The following is a 17,190-nucleotide window of genomic DNA, read 5'->3' on the forward strand; positions in this document are numbered from 1 at the left end:
CGACCTCCGGCTACCTTTTCGGCTACTAAACCTCTGTTACTTACTGGTGGTACAAGTCAAGGAGTACAAAATGTTGCGAATGTGAAACAAACAGCTCCACCACGACAGAGACACACTTCAGAAGAATTAGATGCCATGAGAAGCAAAGGAATATGTTTCAAATGCAAAGGGAGATATTCTCGAGGTCATCTCTGTCCCTTAAGAGAATTACAAATATTAACTGTGGTGGATGGTTTGGAGTTAGAAGTAATGGTTGAGGAGTTGCAGACTGAAGTTATGGAGGAGATAGTTCAAGCTCCAGAAGTGAGATGTTTATCTCTTAACTCCTTTCTCGGTCTCCATTCTCCAAGGACAACTAAAATGGTGGGGTATATTGGGAAGTGTCGAGTGGTGGTACTATTGGACTCTGGAGCTTCACACAACTTCATGACATCATCGATAGTTAATAAGTCGAAGTTAAAAACTCATGCAGCAAGAGATTTGGAGGTATTGCTAGGAAATGGTGTATCGGTGCATGGTTCTGGCATTTGCAAGAATGTTCAGTTTCATCTTTCTGGAAAAGCGTTTAAGAGTGACTTTATTGCTCTAGACCTTGGTGGAGTAGATGTCATATTAGGGGTTCAGTGGCTCGAAACTTTGGGAAAATGTGAAGTCGACTGGAAGTTGCAAGAATGGCAATTCACTTATGAAGGCAAGCGAGTTACCTTGTTAGGAGATCCTACTCTACATGGTCCTCCACTTTCTATGAAGAGACTTCATACTCCATTGAAACAACATATTATTCAAGACCGCTTGAAGGAATTGAACAACACTAAACTTGCCACAACTGAGATTATTGTTGTACCAATTATTAACGAGATTTTGGTGAAGTTTGCTGCTGTATTTGCCTTGCCTGTAGGGTTGCCACCTTTCAGAGGACAAGAACATGGGATTAATCTCAAACCAGGAGTTTAGTCTATCACTGTTCGTCCTTACAGATATCCGCATGCAACTAAAGAAGTGATGGAGCAAATGGTGAGTGAAATGTTGTCATCTGGAATAATACGAGTCAGCAATAGTCCTTTTTCTAGTCCTGTCTTGTTAGTAAAAAAGAAGGACTCCTCTTGGAGGTTCTGCGTTGATTACAGAACTCTGAATAGAGCGACTATTCCTGACAAGTTTCCAATTCCTGTTATTGATCAACTACTCCATGAGTTACATGGTGCTGTGATGTTTTCAAAAATTGATTTACGATCAGACTACCACCAAATCAGGATGCGAGAGGATGATATCAAGAAAACTGCATTCCGCACTTTGGAGGGACATTACGAGTTTTTAGTGATGCCTTTTGGCCTCACTAACGCTCCTGCCACGTTTCAGGCGCTGATGAACAAGGTGTTCAAGCCGTATTTGCGAAAGTTTGTGGTGGTTTTCTTCGATGATATTTTGGTGTATAGCAGCAGTTTGGAAGCTCATGTGCAACATCTGGAGTTGGTTCTACAGTTACTTAAAGAGAATGTGTTGTTTGCCAATCAAAAGAAGTGTTTATTTGGTGCTGCTCGTGTTGAATACTTGGGTCATATTATCTCTAAAGACGGTGTTGCTACAGATGCAGTGAAGACGGAGGCGATGCTACAGTGGCCAACTCCTATCAATGTTAAACAACTTCGTGGATTCTTAGGCCTCACTGGCTACTATAGGAAGTTTGTTAAAAACTATGGTATCATTGCTAAACCTCTTACAGAGCTGCTGAAGAAAGATTGTTTTCAATGGATTACCTTGGCTCAAGAAGCGTTTGATTGTTTGAAGCATGCAATGTCGACAGTACCAGTATTGGGACTTCCTGATTTCGACAAGACTTTTATTTTAGAAACAGATGCTTCAGGTACGGGTGTTGGTGCAGTTCTTATACAGGATAAGAGACCGTTAGCTTACTTTAGCCATGGTTTAACTGCAAGAGAACAGCTTAAGCCAGCCTACGAGCGTGAATTGATGGCTATTGTGTTGGCAGTATTAAAATGGAAACATTATCTGATGGGAAGGAAGTTTGAAGTTCATACTAATCAACGAAGTTTAAAGTTTTTGTTGGAGCAGAAAGAGGTTAACATGGAATATCAACGCTGGCTGACTAAACTACTTGGCTTCGATATGGATATTGTGTATAAACCAGGGGTGGAAAATAAGGCTGCAGATGGACTGTCTAGGATTCCTCATCTGGTGTCTGCTTCACTGTTGGCCTTCTCTGTTCCTTCGGCCATACAGTTACAAGATCTTTACAAGGAAATCGATTCAGACACACGCATTCAATCTTTGATGCAAAACTTGGAATCTTCCGAGGCTCACTCTAACTATCATGTGGTTGATGGGAGATTTTGGTATAAAAGGCGGCTGGTTATTTCAAAGACTTCGAAATTCATTCCTATGATTTTTCATGAGTTTCATGATAGTAAGGTTGGTGGTCACGCGGGCATATTAAAGACACTAAAAAGGATTCAGACTCTGTTTCATTGGGAGGGGATGTACAAGGATGTTAAAAGGTATGTCACGGAATGCTCAACTTGTCAGACACACAAATACTCTACTTTGGCTCCTGCTGGGTTGTTACAACCATTGCCTATTCCTACGGCGATATGGGAGGATGTATCTTTGGATTTTATCGAAGGTCTACCAACCTCTGGTGGTATCAATGTTATTTTGTTCGTGGTGGATCGGTTGAGAAAGGCAGCTCATTATTTGGGACTTAAACATCCATTTAAAGCGATTGATGTGGCTCAGAAGTTTGTCTCAGAGGTGGTCAGGCTTCATGGTTTTCCAAAGTCAATTGTTTCTGATAGGGACAGGGTGTTCGTGGGTAGTATTTGGAAGGAGTTGTTTCGTCTTGCAGGTACAAAACTCAAGTTCAGCACTGCGTACCATCCGCAAACTGACGGACAGACAGAGGTGCTCAATCGCTGCCTTGAAACTTATTTGCGGTGTTTTGCGTCTAGCCATCCACGCACATGGTTTAAGTTCCTAGCTTGGGCAGAATACTCTTATAACACGGCGTATCACACGGCTATTAAGACGACCCCATTTAAGATGGTTTATGGTCGAGATCCTCCATCGTTATTATCTTTTGAGTAAGGATCAACTACGAACTGGGAGTTGGAAGTGCAGTTACGGGAACGAGACCTTATGTTAACTCATATAAGAAGTAATCTTCAACGAGCTCAGGATTTGATGAAGAAACAGGAGGATAAACATAGGTGTGAGGTGGTGTTCTCTGTGGGAGATTGGGTGTATCTTAAGCTCCAGCCTTATCGTCAAATGTCAGTGATCAAATGTTCTTGTCAAAAGCTTGCTGCCAGGTTCTTTGGTCCATTTCTGGTGTTGGAGAGGATTGGAGCAGTGGCTTATCGTTTGCAACTATCTGACGGTGCCAAGATCCACAATGTTTTTCACGTGTCACAGCTGAAGGCGGTAGTTGGGGATCCACAACAGGTACAATACACTGACCCTCCAGAGCTGATTGAGGATGAGTTTTTATTTACCGGTGGTCGAGAGTTTTTGGTGCATTGGTTTGATCGACCTGAAACAGAGGATTCATGGATGCTATCTCGAGACTTTGTTCAATTGTTTCCTCAGTTCACGCTTGAGGACAAGCTGTTTCTCCGGGAGGGAAGTATTGATAAGATCCACCAAGCCTATTATCGAAAGAAGAAGCCGGTTGCCACATCAACAAGTGTGGAGTCAAGGAAGGAGCAAGAGTTGACTAATGAACTCGAGTGAAGTTGACTAAAGACTCTAGACGGAACGGAGGGTTTGCTGTTAGGAGTTCGAAAGTATAAGAGCCGTTGTATCTCTTTCATTTCTCTGAATGCTTAATCTGGATTGTAATTCTCTTGCGATGTGCTTGAGTCCCGAGTGATGTGCTCGGTAGAGATCTATGTTGATCTCGCTTCTCAGATTGAGTATTGATTTGTTATTCTTTCTCATTTGATTCTCTTCTCATAAACTTTGTAATCGATTTCACAATTCTCTTTGAATACAAAGGTATTATTCAGCGATAACGATAGAACTATCTAGAATCTATCACGGAGCTTTCTTGCAGAATAAGGCTGTTGTTGACAGGGTTAATATCGTTCCTAACCAGTTTCTTCGTGATGGTCCATTGAGGTGCGTCGTTGACAGTAGGTGCAGGGATCGTTTGAGGTGCGTCCTTGACTTCTCTAGGTGTAGGGATCATCCAAATCTTTTCTCTCTCTCTTTTTGCGTTCATCATGGATTCAATGCTTCCAAACGAAACCAAAAGCAATGTTACTTTTGTTTTTGAGAAGGCAAGAAGTGTCTATGCCAGATCCTTCACCTAAAGCGATATAAAGAACATACAATCATTTACAGGCACAAGTACTACAAAAACTAGGGAATGGGAATAAAGACTTTACTTACATAGAATTCCTAAACCCTCAAGGTTATCAATTCTAAGCTGTAAATCTATACCATCTATGGAGATGCTAGGCATCATCTCGGGCTCATCAGAAATAACGTTGGAACCTTTGACAATCAAGTAAGACTGGTTATTGTTGTTCTTGACATCTTTAGAGAAAGGCTTCATATGAGTCGGGTTAGGATCATGTTGTGAATCAGTGTTCCCTGCAGAATCAATAAAACCTGCAATTGCAATACACAAGAAGTAAAAAAGGCACTCAGAGAAAAATATAGGGGTTCTGCGTAATGTCTTATACGTAGTTTGTGATGAAAGAACGTTAACCTTCGAACAAGCCACCAGAAGGACTCAACAGTCAACATGTTTGTAGTGCTGACAAGGTTGTTATCACCTTCGTAGTCATTTGGGTTATCCCTGTACGGTTCATATCGTTTCAAGACTTCTTCATCTGTGTTGATCGGAGAGACAAACGGCTTCTGTGTTTCTTAGCTCATATTACTCGTCGGACTCTTTTTCTCTGTTTCCTTGGATCGCAAGTAAGAGGATTCTTCAAGGCTCTCTCGTGGTTCTTGAATCGTACTCGCTCGATTCTTCTCCCTCGCGGTGCTAAAGGATAACATATCTGTTTCCTTGGGTTGCAAGAAAGAAGAGTTTTGACTTTTGAGCGACTCAATACTCTTTTGTTCTCTTCTTCGTCGGAGAGACTTAGCGTTAAAGCGATTTTAGAGAGAGAGAGAGAAAGATTTGGATTAGTGAAACCGCGAGTGACGAGAGTCGTTAATTATATATAGACGAATTATTAATTATCTAATCTTTAATTGCAGTGGCTTCAATTTAATTTAGACGAAAATAATACTAATCAATCATCTCTAATAATTTTGTTTTACCTTTCCAGTTACTAGCTGTTTAAATTATTATTATTATTATTATTTTTTGTTTAAGTTGTTGGTACAATTTTTATGTATAGTATTGTAAAATTATCTAATTTTTAATTCCAATGTTGTTTTGATATACACCACCATTGTCCCATTGCAATGTTTTTATGCTGGGACCAAATTGATTAGAAACATAAGCCATGAATTATAAAAATGTGGAGAATACGTCAGATTTCTTTAGTAAAAGAAAGACCCAAAGAAAGTGAGTAAACTGATCAATGTAAATGACATAATATTTAAATCCCATGATGCTGGAAACTGGTGAGGTCCAGACATCGGAATGAATTATTTTAAATGGTTCAGAAATAGTAAAAATAACAGAATCAAAAGGTAAACGAATGTGTTTCCCCAACTGACAAGAATGACAAAGAGACATGTCAGTTTTAGAACAATTTATTGTAGAAAAAGAAATAAGAGATTGTAGAGTAGTGTTTCCCACGTGACCGAGTCGACAATGCCACAACATGGTGTTGGGAACCGTGGAAATCATGGCTTGTGGAGATGGAGAGGCCGATGGTGGTGACGTAATGGAACAAAGAGGGTGATCGGAGTTAGAAAGTCCTTTACACAAAAACCAAACAGATCAAATTCCATAGAATCAGAGTTATCTTTAGTAAATTGATGTACCGAGACAAAAATTTTGATGATAGAGGGACAAACTAGGACATCTTTTAGATGTAGAGATCGACTGTTATACATGATAACAGAGTGACCGAAAGCATTTGTAGGAATAAAGGCTCTGTTACCGACTACAACCAATGGGGAAGAGCTCGAATTAAAAAGAGAATGTCCATATACCAGTTGCCATCCACCGGATCTTGCACCATCATCGTCCCAAACGCGGCGGCAAGGCTTGGTGGGAGTTGTGTTGGTTGGACAGCCGGAGGTGGTGTGTATGGATAGGAACCGAGAACGCCAGCAACAGCGGGATGAGTGGCTGTCAGACAGGCCATAGGTTGGTGTGGCCAGTTTCTTTGTGGCCACGGCGAGGCCGAAACAAGAGGTTGAGACCACGGAGGTGGCATGCGCCAGTTAGTGCCCCAGTTCCAGTTCTGTCAACCACGTCCTTTGCCACTAGAACACCGTCCGCGGCCGCGTCCTCGACCGTTGTTGTAGTTACCGCCGTGGCGCCGTTGTAGTGACCCTATTGGAGTTGTTGTCACGATGATTGTTGTTGGTGATGTGGCCTGAAGACGTGTATAGTGCACTTTGAGAGGAAGAGTCGATAGAGGCAGAGGTTGTTTTGACTTGTTTGGAGAGACGGCGTTCCTCCTCGGCAAGCATGGAGCGAGCAGTGGCAAAGGATGGGACGGGTTGGCAACGTTTGATGATGTTGACAATGTTGTCGTATTTTTCGGTGAGACCATTAAGCATATGCATAACGAGTACAAGTTCGGTAACAGGAGAATCAACGTTGGTCAAGAGATCCGAGAGAGCCTTCAGCTTCTGACAGTAGTTATGGACGGAGAGATCGCCGATGGTAAGTGAATGGAGCTCGTTGTCAAGTTGGATAGCCCGAGCCTCCTTGTTGTTTCTAAAGAGACACTACAAGAAATATGGACATTACTAGCACAAGCAAAATGCTACTAAAGGGCTTTCGTAGCACAATTGAAAACGATGTATAATGAGGAGCTATAGTAGACCCTCTCCCCCGCCCTCTACCATAGCAGTTTTTACGCGCTATGGTAGATTGACCTATTATAGCGCTAATACTCCGCTATTTAATATTATTAACTAGCGCTTAGTTCGTGCTATTATATTCGTATTTATAGCAAACATTTTGTGGTGTGTAACTTGTAATGATAACACATTATATGTGGTGTAATGTATATTATAATGTAATATATTTCAATTATTTGAAACCTATATTGCATAAAATATAAATTGCAAATTGATTCATAAATAAAATTAATATTACATTAAATTTATAAAACATACATTTTACATAGAGTCATTCTATCAAATACCCAAAAGATACAAATGAATCACCAACCAAGTCATAAAAAAAGGCAAGTACATTTCTTCACCAAACCAAGTCATAAAGAAACCGAAGCAGCTCTAGTAAATCTCCAACTCATACCATTTACCAGCCAACGCCATTCCATCAGCATATCACCTTAGAGCCTTTGGCTTTGTGTGAACTCTCTATTTCTTCATAAGAGTCATAACGCATATGCAGAGACCAATAACAATTGCCACGCCTCAATGATCTTGCTGAACTCAAGCTTGTCTTCCTTCTTGACAGTTGTCAAACACAAGCAAGAAGCAGTATTTTGTTGAACAACCTGAAATCAAGAAACCGAAATAACATAAGCAGACAGACATATGGTCCCAGAATCACCAGCTGAAGTTTTTCTCTGCAAAGTTCACCATCAAACAGCAACGTAAATAAATAAATAAAAAAAACAAATACCAAACACAATCTATTAGAAGGATCAGAGGAAGAGGAACCAAGAACTTCACAAGTGATGAAGAAAACTGAGTTATATACATGTGATGTCTCCGTTTCAGCTCCTACACACACATAAATCAGATTCAAAATCAATCTGAGAAAAGCCATACTAAATCTCATCTTAGATCTTAATCAATAACCTAAACGAGAGAAAAAAATAGCAGAAGATTCAAGTCATTAACCTAACCGAATATCACAAGAACGAAACAAATCTGACCTGAAGAGAAGAGGAGAATCCAAATTAGAAAGACTTTTGGCTATAAACCCAGAAAGTGAACCAGCATCTGTCCCTGAGAAAAACAAACGGAAATCAAAATCAATCACAATCTGACAATAAGAGAAGAGGAAGAGTTTCTCTCACACACAAAAATAGAGACAGCGAAGGGAAGTCAGAAAGAAGGAAGGAAGGTAGTCCATTGATTTTAATACAATCAACGGTGTGTATTAAATAAGGGGTGATCCTTAACTCTATGGATTAACCAATCAGAAACCAGCTTTTCTGTTTACATTTTAAAATTTGTAATACTTGAAATATATATTTTTTAAATTACTAGATTAATTTTCGACAAAAAAAAAGTAAATACTAGATTAGTTTTGTAATACTTGATGAATCTTTTTTTATTTTTGATATATTTTATGATATTGGTGTTAGATAATTTACAATTCAAAATTTAGTGCTTATGGTCAAATTTCAATCCCTATACCCTAAATCACAAACCTTATACCCTATACCCTAACATCAAAGACTCTATTGCTTTCATTCTTATTTTTATTTTGTAATAAAACAATATAATACAATTATAGTTTTTTCATTGTTATTATAAGTAGAAAATTTAATAATTTACAAGTAAGAGTTTAGTATTTGTATTTATATTATAAGTAGATTTATATATACTTCAAACCTTATATACTCTTATACCCTAAATCCCAAACCATAAACCCTAAATTCTAATTCAATATTTCAACTAGCTTTTTATTCTCATTTTGTATTTTGTAATAATTTTTATTTTATTTTATTTTTTTAGTATGAAATAATAATTCGTTATATATTTTTTTCTTAATTTTGAAATAGAAAAATATTCTACAAATATGAATCTGTATACCCTAAATAAACCCTAAATCCTATTTCATAAACTTTAAAATCAAATATCATGAATTTTTTTTGTTGTTGTGAGTTGATAATGTAATTTTAGTGATTTTGGAATATGTTAAGAGATTGATATAAAAAAATCTGTAATTTATTTTATTGAATTATCACAAACCGTTAGTTAGTAGTATAAAATTTGCATAATTCAGAATACATTTCACAAGTCTCATATAATATAATAAACTCTCACAAGTCCCCATTTCGTCCCACATTCTTGCAAGTATTCTATCTACGTTTAGCTGTTTCTAGCATCACAACCTTTCACCTCGTCTGCCATATTTGCAACTGAATCAAATCCAATGTAGGCAAAGAACTGTGACTGGACCAGCAAACTCAAGACAACATCCAATCAATTTCCTGAAGCTTTTGTGACCACTCACCATCGATGAAACTGCTATGTCGCGGCAAAAGTAAACTTCATCAAATTTGGACCTTCTTACAACTTTACTGTTTGACCTGTAAGAGTAGTGATAGGCACTTCCAGCTGAAGGAAAAACACTAGAGAGTGCTACAGAAACACCAGCTATAAAGAATGAAAAGGCTAGAGCAGGTCCTAGATGCTCTCTCGCCACTGTTCCCACAAGAATATAAACCCCTGCTCCAATTGTTGATCCAACACCTAAAATTTATACAAACCAAAACTCTGAGGTTTAGTGAAGAACACATCCAAAAACAAAAAAGACACGTAATCTATTATCATACCGTACATAAGGACAAGATCATGAGTAAAGTAATTAAACAGCTAAACAATAATTAACTTTCAGCCAGCAAAAAAAATAACAAAAAGCTACAGACTTTATAAACCCAGATATTACAGACACAAAATCAGATTGAGAAATTCATTGACTTACAAAGAAACATCGATTCCTAAAAATTAGTATCTTTGAGAAGATTAATTAGTTCATAATAAGAGTACCAATTGCGATTAAGTGAGGAAAGGTCAAGGCTTTGGCGAGTTGCTGGTCATGAGACTCAGTTTGGCAACCCCGTGAATGGCCACCTCCGCTGACGGCGGCTGAGATGATGGAGGAGAAAGGGAAGAGAAATCGCCGACGAAGCGGACGCTGGAGAGAGACGGAGACTGAGAGGGAGAGTAGAGATCAAAGAGAGAGGAGAAGTGGAGAGAAGAGGGGAAGATTTCTTTGATTTTAGATTAGGGATAAATGAATTGAATTTTCTTTTTTGTATAAATGTTGTTTTTTTAGGGGAAAAAAAGATGAGCTACGTTTTAATTTGGCGGACAAACTAGAAATTTGGGTAAGTGTTTTGCCTCCTGAATGATTTTCCACCTTCAATAATGATTTTTGGATTTCCGCTTGTTGAAAATCTTTCTCAGCGCTACAATAATGTTACAATAGTGTTCACATCCGATTTTGACACTTTTAGTAGCAATTAGTGAATTTATGCTACAATGATATGCTACTAATACCCATATTTCTTGTAGTGAAATTCTCGATAAATGTCCAGATCTGTTGAGCGGTGCTATGGGTTTTGAGAATGGTGTCGAGAAGAGAGGGGGATATGGTGCCATAGATTCATATTTTAACGATGTCATCATGTTCCTTCCAAAGAGTGTCCTCGTCATTGGCAAGAGTGGATTTGCCATCGAGATGACCGTAGACGCCAAAGTTGTAGCAGTGAGTCTCGAAGAGTTCACGCCATGCGTCGTAGTTCATCTTCTGCATGTCAAATACGAGAGGGATGTGTGATTAAATGTGAGTCACAGTGAAGACCTTGTGAACCGCTTGAGCCATCGAAGAAGGAAGAAGAGAATGGAGAGGAGATCTAGGGTTTAGCAGAAGAAGAAGAAGAAAGTAAGCGAGAGAAGACAAGAGGAGAAAGAGGAAGAGGAGGAAAGCGATGGAGGTTTTTTTTTAGGGCTCTGATACCATGTTACAAAGCAAGACCCGATGCTCCTTATCATTACATTATGCCACGTATATATACAAGTGTGGTTGAATGCTGTGCCAGTAATATCGATACAAATATGGAACAAAATACTACATAATCCCTTGTCTATCATTTTCTTCCTGTGTGTCACTATCAATGTGAAAATAAGTTTTGGTGGTATTTCAATTTGATAAATGATTCTTTTGTTTGTCTTATTAACAATTTATCATTATTTCAAAGTTTGTATCCGGTTTATGTAGAGCATGTTACTAAATAATGCAACATGATGAACAAATGTTTCTTTTGATTTACGGATATGGTCAAGCACATCTCAAGAGTCACAAAAGACTCTCAAACCATAAATGGTACGCACTAAGCTCTTATCACTAAATACCCCTGCATCTCAAGAATCCTAGGATAAATTGTTGGCAAAGCTCTCATCAGAGGCAGACGTCCTCATGCAGCCAGCAAGCTGATATTTTAGTTAGCCAAATCAATGGGAATTTTGCAGTCTTGGTTTTCTGACTTTGATTATATTCTGCGGGTTTTTTATTTATAATTTGTTAACTATAATAATTTATATTGATTGAACCAACTTGACAAAATTATGTTTTTGGTGTTTTTAATTATTTTGATGTTTTTTCTAATGAATGTAAAATTTATTCAATAAAAAAACCGGTATTAGATCAAATGCATAGTTTTTTTTCTTTAAATCAAGCTTTGAAACTATAACTTGAAATCGAATATAAACCAAGAAATAAGAAGATGGTCATATTGCTGATTTCCCGCTTGTTGTAGGGAAGTAATCTGTGAAACCTAATCTAAGAACTTAAGACTAGATCAAACACAAATCAAACAAGTAACAAGAAAGAGATTAAAAGAAAACGAAACGACACAAGAGATTTAACGAGTTCAGGTTTCAATGTGAAGCCATATGTCTCGCCGGCGTCGGTACATCGAAATCCACTATACTTCGCTCTAAACTCGAGCTTATACATGTCGGTTACAATCACTCAGAACCAGGGGCGGACATACGCTTTAGTTTGTGTGGCACGTGCCACATGCTAAATCCTGAAAATAAAATTTTGCATGGGATTTAATTATTATAGTTCAGAAAATAATAACACTTATTATTAGTGCGTCACGTGCTGATGAAGTCCGACGGAAGCTCTTTTTACAATATAAACTAAAATTCAATATAAATTGTATCATAATTTAAGCTATACATATATTAAGCTAATAAAGGTTTAAGCCCAACTATTAAAAACCTACTAATGATTCAAGCCCAACTAAATCAAAGTCTTTCTACATGTCTAAAAACGTTTTTCGCATAGTTTTGTTTATTGACTTTTGAAGTTGGTTTTGACTATACCCGGTGCCACTGCTACAGTCAAGAGATGCTTTTCTGCAATGAAAATTGTGAAAACTACTTTTTTTTTTTTTGCTCAACATCAACTTTCCATTAATCAAAGTATTACAACCAAATCAAAGGTACATTACATTCACCTATAAAGACTTGGACCAAAACAAATGCAATGGTTGATCAAATACAACCCTGAAACACTAGGCGGATCCAACGCTACCTAATCGAGAACCATTGCATTTTTTAACCATAGTAAGATAGATAACACACCACAACTTAGTGTGAGATCATCACTTAAACCACCTAAAATAACCTAATGACACGAAAACAAATACTAACACAGAGAAAACCAAAAAACTACTACTGAAAACAATCAAATCCCAGCTATGAGAACCTGTAGATCGACATGTAAAACTTGTCCCAATAGCTTCAACACCCAAAGGCGCATCATCATAAGAGCTTGGTCTCTCCGGCTTTCACTGTTCCGGTCCTAAACCTAAAAACGGACAATACATCCTACTGAACCGACCAAGAGTCGTGAGACAAAACCAACGAAATAGCTGCTTCTCCGAACTAACCAAATAACAACCAGAATGCTAATCTTCTAAAGATTAAAAATTGAGAACACAAAATAGCATATCATCACCTCACAATGCAAGAACGAGAAGCTACATCACTTCCGTCGATTTACAAGGCACACTCCTTGGCCGGACTGAAACTAAAACAAAGAAGACACCAACAAACATAAACACCGTGGTGAAGCGAAGGACTGGTTCAACACCAAACTGAAAAGGGAGAAGGCAAGGAGAGTCCGGCTAGCTACACCAGAATCCAGGAACGCCACGAGCACAGCCGCCATGAGGAGACCGAGCAGCTCCCATGCCTCACGAAAACACCACTAACCAAGATCTGAGAACCAGATCTAAATCTAAACCACCACAGGAGAGAGGGTCGGTCCACCAAGCTCCACCAGAGACGCCGAATGCACAAGCCACCGTCCTCAAGAAGCCACCAGAACAGCGACCTAAACTCCTTAGCGAATATTCTCTCTCCACGAGGTGGCTCACCACCAACCAGAGCTTCAGGTCAGAGCAGAACCACGCCACAACCGCCGGAGCTAATGAACTGAAAGACGAAAGAGAAAATAAAAGCAAGGAGCCCTCTCACGGTACCGGCAAGGAACGCCGGTGACCGGAGAGGCAAACGCAGAAGAACCCTAAGTTTGTCGCAGAGATCGCAAGTTGGGAGAGAAATTAGGGGGGCGTGTACCTCAAATTGTGAAAACTACTTTACAAACTGAATAGGTGATCAATTTTTGAATTATTGTATGGTTTGTTTTATTAAAAAAAAACACTTATATAAGGTGACAAATGAAGTAGTGATAAAAAATTTCAAGATATGGAAAATAGTTGAATAGTTTTGTAAGACTTCTTAATATGTTTTTGTTATGACAATCTTTTAACGTTTTATTTTTTTTGGATTTTTAATATTATTATTAGTATATTTTAATTAATTATTTAATTAAATATTTGATTAATTATTTTGTGCCCCATGTTAAATAAGTTTATGGATCCGCCACTGCTCAGAACTCTCTCTCTCTCTGTACAACTTCTCTCTCTCACTCTACAATTGATCGATAAGGAAGAAGAGTCGTCTAACAAACCCTCACACGTGCAGGCGTGTGACCAACGAGAGAGCAGAACGTGTCGACGTCTTGGTGGATGATTAAGCCTAAACCAGACTCAATTGAACCAACGGTTCTCAAGCTAAACCAGCTTCCTGAAACTTTCTGTTACAACCAAAGTGTTTCCAACACTTGGTTAATTCCGCATTAACCTTCCGATCTTTAGACTACAACCTTCATAATCCTATTTTGGATCGTCTTGTCGATAAATTTCTCGAGGTGAGCTGTTGGTCTAGGCTGTTCAGCATGCCTATGATTGTTTCTTTCACTCCAGATTGTGTGTACCGTAGTTTGAAGTGCATACCATAGTATAAGCAAAGGGTGTGTGGCTCTAGTGATGAGCTAGAGATGAGAGCTGTAATCTGGTCCCATTGTGTGGTGTGTTGGCTGCCGAGAAGCCTTCATGTGAGTTTCTTCCAAATCTGACTCGAGTAGGGGCACTGGAAGAAGAGGTGGTTCCTTGTTTTTATCGGTTCTTGACAGAAAACACAAGATGAATCAACCCGTTGATTCCATACTAACATACGATATCCCGTAGATAACCTATTGTGCATTCTCAGCCACGTTATAAAAGCAAATTTTGGTGTAGCTTCGGGAAACCACACTCCCTTAGTCCAGTGGCAAATCAGTTTCTCTTCTCTGATATTTTTCCATCATTTTGATGTATTTCTATAATTTTCTAGTAAATAATTCATCTCGTTTTTATTATTTATTTACTTTTAGTTACATTGTTTAAGGCTTATTAAAAGATAACTTATCTCATTAAAATAGGTTTATTTTATTATCTTAAAAAAATAGATAGAACTAACATCAAAAATTATAATTTATTATTCAATATTTTCCTCAAAATATACTATAGATTTAACGAATTATATATTTATAGTATATGAAATTATGAGAAAATTATAATATCATATCATATAAGTTTTGTAATATAATGAAATCTATACAAAATTAAAATTCAATTAATTTTATGTTATGTAAACTTTTATTAAATTTAGTATAATTAAATTTAAATTATTGATTTATAGATACAATTAACAAGTAGAATAGATACAATTATATACAATTTAAAAGTTATTAATACGTTATTAAATTTTAGTTATTCTATATTCTGTATCTTGTAAGTTATTAAATTTAAACATGTCAATATGAATATAATAAAAGTACAATGTGTTGTTCTCACACATCACATCAGCGCCTCAATATTGAAGCAACCACCTATCTAATTAAAACAATTAACAGCTTTATTCGTCTTATGTGGACAGAACACTGCGTTTAATTTATTTTCTTCGTCGCCGTGATACCAATCTCCTTCACTGCATTTAATCAATTTTTTTTGTTTTCATCAAAGTGTCTTCCTGTACGATCCAATCAAATCCTAATCCATTGGAGCGTGGTGGTTACCGAGGTGGTCGTGGTGATGGCCGTGGCAGAAGCGGCGGAGGTCGTGGTTACGACGGAGGAGGAGGAGACCGTGGTCGCAGTTATGGCGGCACAGATCGCGGTCGTGGTCACGGCACAGAGTGAGACGGCGGTAATCGTGGTCAAGGTCGTGGTGAGCATCATGATTTCAGAAGCCAGGGTCATTGGGGACCTCCATCTGGTCACGGTGGCTGTGGGACTCAGTTTCAGCAACCTTGACCACAGGCGGCTCCTCAGCCGCCGCCAGCTCAGGTGACACAAGTAAGTCATGCTAGAGGCGCCGGTAGGGGATCTTGGTGTCGTAAGCCACAGGTTTCTCCAGCTTCGGCTTCTCCGTCCACCTCTGTCGTGGTTTCTGAACCCGTTGGTGGTATGCTCTCAATTTATTCATAGCTTCAATTTTGGGAATTGAGATTGGGGAAAATTTCATAAAACAATTACAAATAAATGATTGCAACTAACTTATGAATCATTAGGCATATTTATGTGATTTTTTTTTGTATAAGTTAAGAGTTGTTTGTATATTAATTTGACAGTTGCTGAAGTGATGAATCCAAGACCATCTGTACAAGTTGCGTCTACTATTGATAGGAAAGAACCACTGAAGCGACCTGATAGAGGCGGTGTTGTGGTTGTGCGGCGTGTTAATCTATTTGTCAATCACTTTAGAGTCAACTTCAATCCGGATACTGTCATAAGACATTATGATGTTGAAATCAAAGGAGATAATCCTACTAAGAAGATATCGAGGTTTGAGCTAGCTATGGTCAGAGACAAGGTGTTCACCGACAATCCCCAAGAGTTTCCCTTTGCTATGACTGCTTATGATGGTCAGAAGAACATTTTCAGGGCGGCTGAACTGCCTACGGGATCATTCAATGCGGAGTTCCCGGGAACTGAAGAGCTGAGAGGTCGTAGCTATACGTTTACCATGAAGCAGTTGAATGCGCTGAAGCTACGTGACTTGAAAGAGTACATGACAGGGAGTACGTCTTTGAATCCGCGTGATGTATTGCAAGGGATGGATGTTGTGATAAAAGAGCATCCTTCGAAGTGTATGATCAGTGTTGGTAAAAGCTTTTTTCACTCGTGAGACTGAGCCTGGTGAAGACTTTCGCTTCGGGATTGCAGCTACGAGAGGGTATCGTCATACTCTGAAGCCCACGACACAAGGTTTATCATTGTGCTTGGACTACTCCGTGTTGGCGTTTCACAAAGCAATGTCAGTCATCGAGTAGAAGTTGTACTTTAACTGGTCTGATATGCGTCAGTTCAGGAATTGTAGGCGTGATGTGTGGAACGGGAATTGGACCATAAATAAACATCACGGTTAAACAAAATAAAAAAAGGCCTGCTGAATTAGACCGACACACAATGGACTTTCTTTTATTTCTATCATGTTCGAATACTTTGTAAATAAACCAACTAATCAATTATACAGTAAAATAAAATATACTCAATAGAATATGTCAATACATAAACAAACCAACAACCAACATAAAGTAAAAATAACAACGTAACAAAACAAACAAACTCCAATACATCGTAAACAATCAAAACAACCATAATACTATACAAAATCCAACACAAACATACAAAAAAACACAAAAGAACAAGTAGAAAAAAAAAGAAAAAAAAAACACAAAAAATTAAAATTAAACACACAAAAAAAAAACACAAAAACACTTCCCACGGCGTAGCGCCCGGTACTACTATCCTAATAAGAAATAACGAGTTAATGTATGCCTTTAAAACAATCTTTAAAAAATAAATGGAATATTAAAGGTGACATGTTGGCGTGTCAACGTGGGAGAGACCCCATTCATAGGATTACTTAGATTTATTTCCACAAAACTCAAAAATCAGTTTCAATCTTTAAGTGGAAAGAT

The 17,190-nt window shown here is 38.2% G+C and overlaps 1 protein-coding gene, 3 long non-coding RNA genes and 1 pseudogene across 5 annotated transcripts; 2 read left to right on the plus strand and 3 right to left on the minus strand.

The window, feature by feature from the left end:
• Positions 1-4,244: 4,244 nt before the first annotated feature.
• On the minus strand, positions 4,245-5,025 carry LOC147941221 (B3 domain-containing protein At4g02870-like). The gene is made up of 4 exons (XM_087458428.1): positions 4,905-5,025; positions 4,704-4,853; positions 4,408-4,629; positions 4,245-4,324 (listed from the first exon to the last, which is right to left on the minus strand). Exons 1-4 carry the CDS (start codon positions 5,023-5,025, stop codon positions 4,245-4,247), a joined length of 573 nt encoding a protein of 190 aa, XP_087314554.1.
• Positions 5,026-7,239: 2,214 nt separating this feature from the next.
• Positions 7,240-8,137, minus strand: LOC147941222 (uncharacterized). Its single transcript, XR_015560723.1, has 3 exons — positions 8,010-8,137; positions 7,754-7,854; positions 7,240-7,625 (listed from the first exon to the last, which is right to left on the minus strand). It is a non-coding gene; the product is annotated as an uncharacterized LOC147941222 (long non-coding RNA).
• An 877-nt stretch (positions 8,138-9,014) lies between these two features.
• LOC109125525 (uncharacterized) lies at positions 9,015-10,094 on the minus strand. The gene is made up of 2 exons (XR_002032581.2): positions 9,856-10,094; positions 9,015-9,558 (listed from the first exon to the last, which is right to left on the minus strand). It is a non-coding gene; the product is annotated as an uncharacterized LOC109125525 (long non-coding RNA).
• Positions 9,676-11,030, plus strand: LOC147941223 (uncharacterized). Its single transcript, XR_015561144.1, has 2 exons — positions 9,676-10,196; positions 10,384-11,030. It is a non-coding gene; the product is annotated as an uncharacterized LOC147941223 (long non-coding RNA).
• A 4,034-nt stretch (positions 11,031-15,064) lies between these two features.
• On the plus strand, positions 15,065-16,649 carry LOC104701010 (protein argonaute 2 pseudogene; annotated as a pseudogene). The gene is made up of 2 exons (XR_015560873.1): positions 15,065-15,671; positions 15,838-16,649. The product of XR_015560873.1 is annotated as a protein argonaute 2 pseudogene (transcript).
• Positions 16,650-17,190: the final 541 nt, after the last annotated feature.

Source organism: Camelina sativa, chromosome 7 (genome assembly GCF_030686135.1).
Source record: "Camelina sativa cultivar CO46 ecotype springtype chromosome 7, ASM3068613v1".
NCBI lineage: Eukaryota > Viridiplantae > Streptophyta > Magnoliopsida > Brassicales > Brassicaceae > Camelina > Camelina sativa.

What these genes read in the sequence shown, in the direction of transcription:
- LOC147941221 (XM_087458428.1), bottom strand. Translation starts at nt 5,025, where the DNA reads ATGTTATCCTTTAGCACCGCGAGGGAGAAGAATCGAGCGAGTACGATT. An exon ending in AGAGAAAAAGAGTCCGACGA is followed by an intron (nt 4,854 to 4,904) that starts GTAATATGAGCT and finishes CGATCAACACAG; the next exon opens with ATGAAGAAGTCTTGAAACGA. An exon ending in TGAGGGTTTAGGAATTCTAT is followed by an intron (nt 4,325 to 4,407) that starts GTAAGTAAAGTC and finishes ATATCGCTTTAG; the next exon opens with GTGAAGGATCTGGCATAGAC.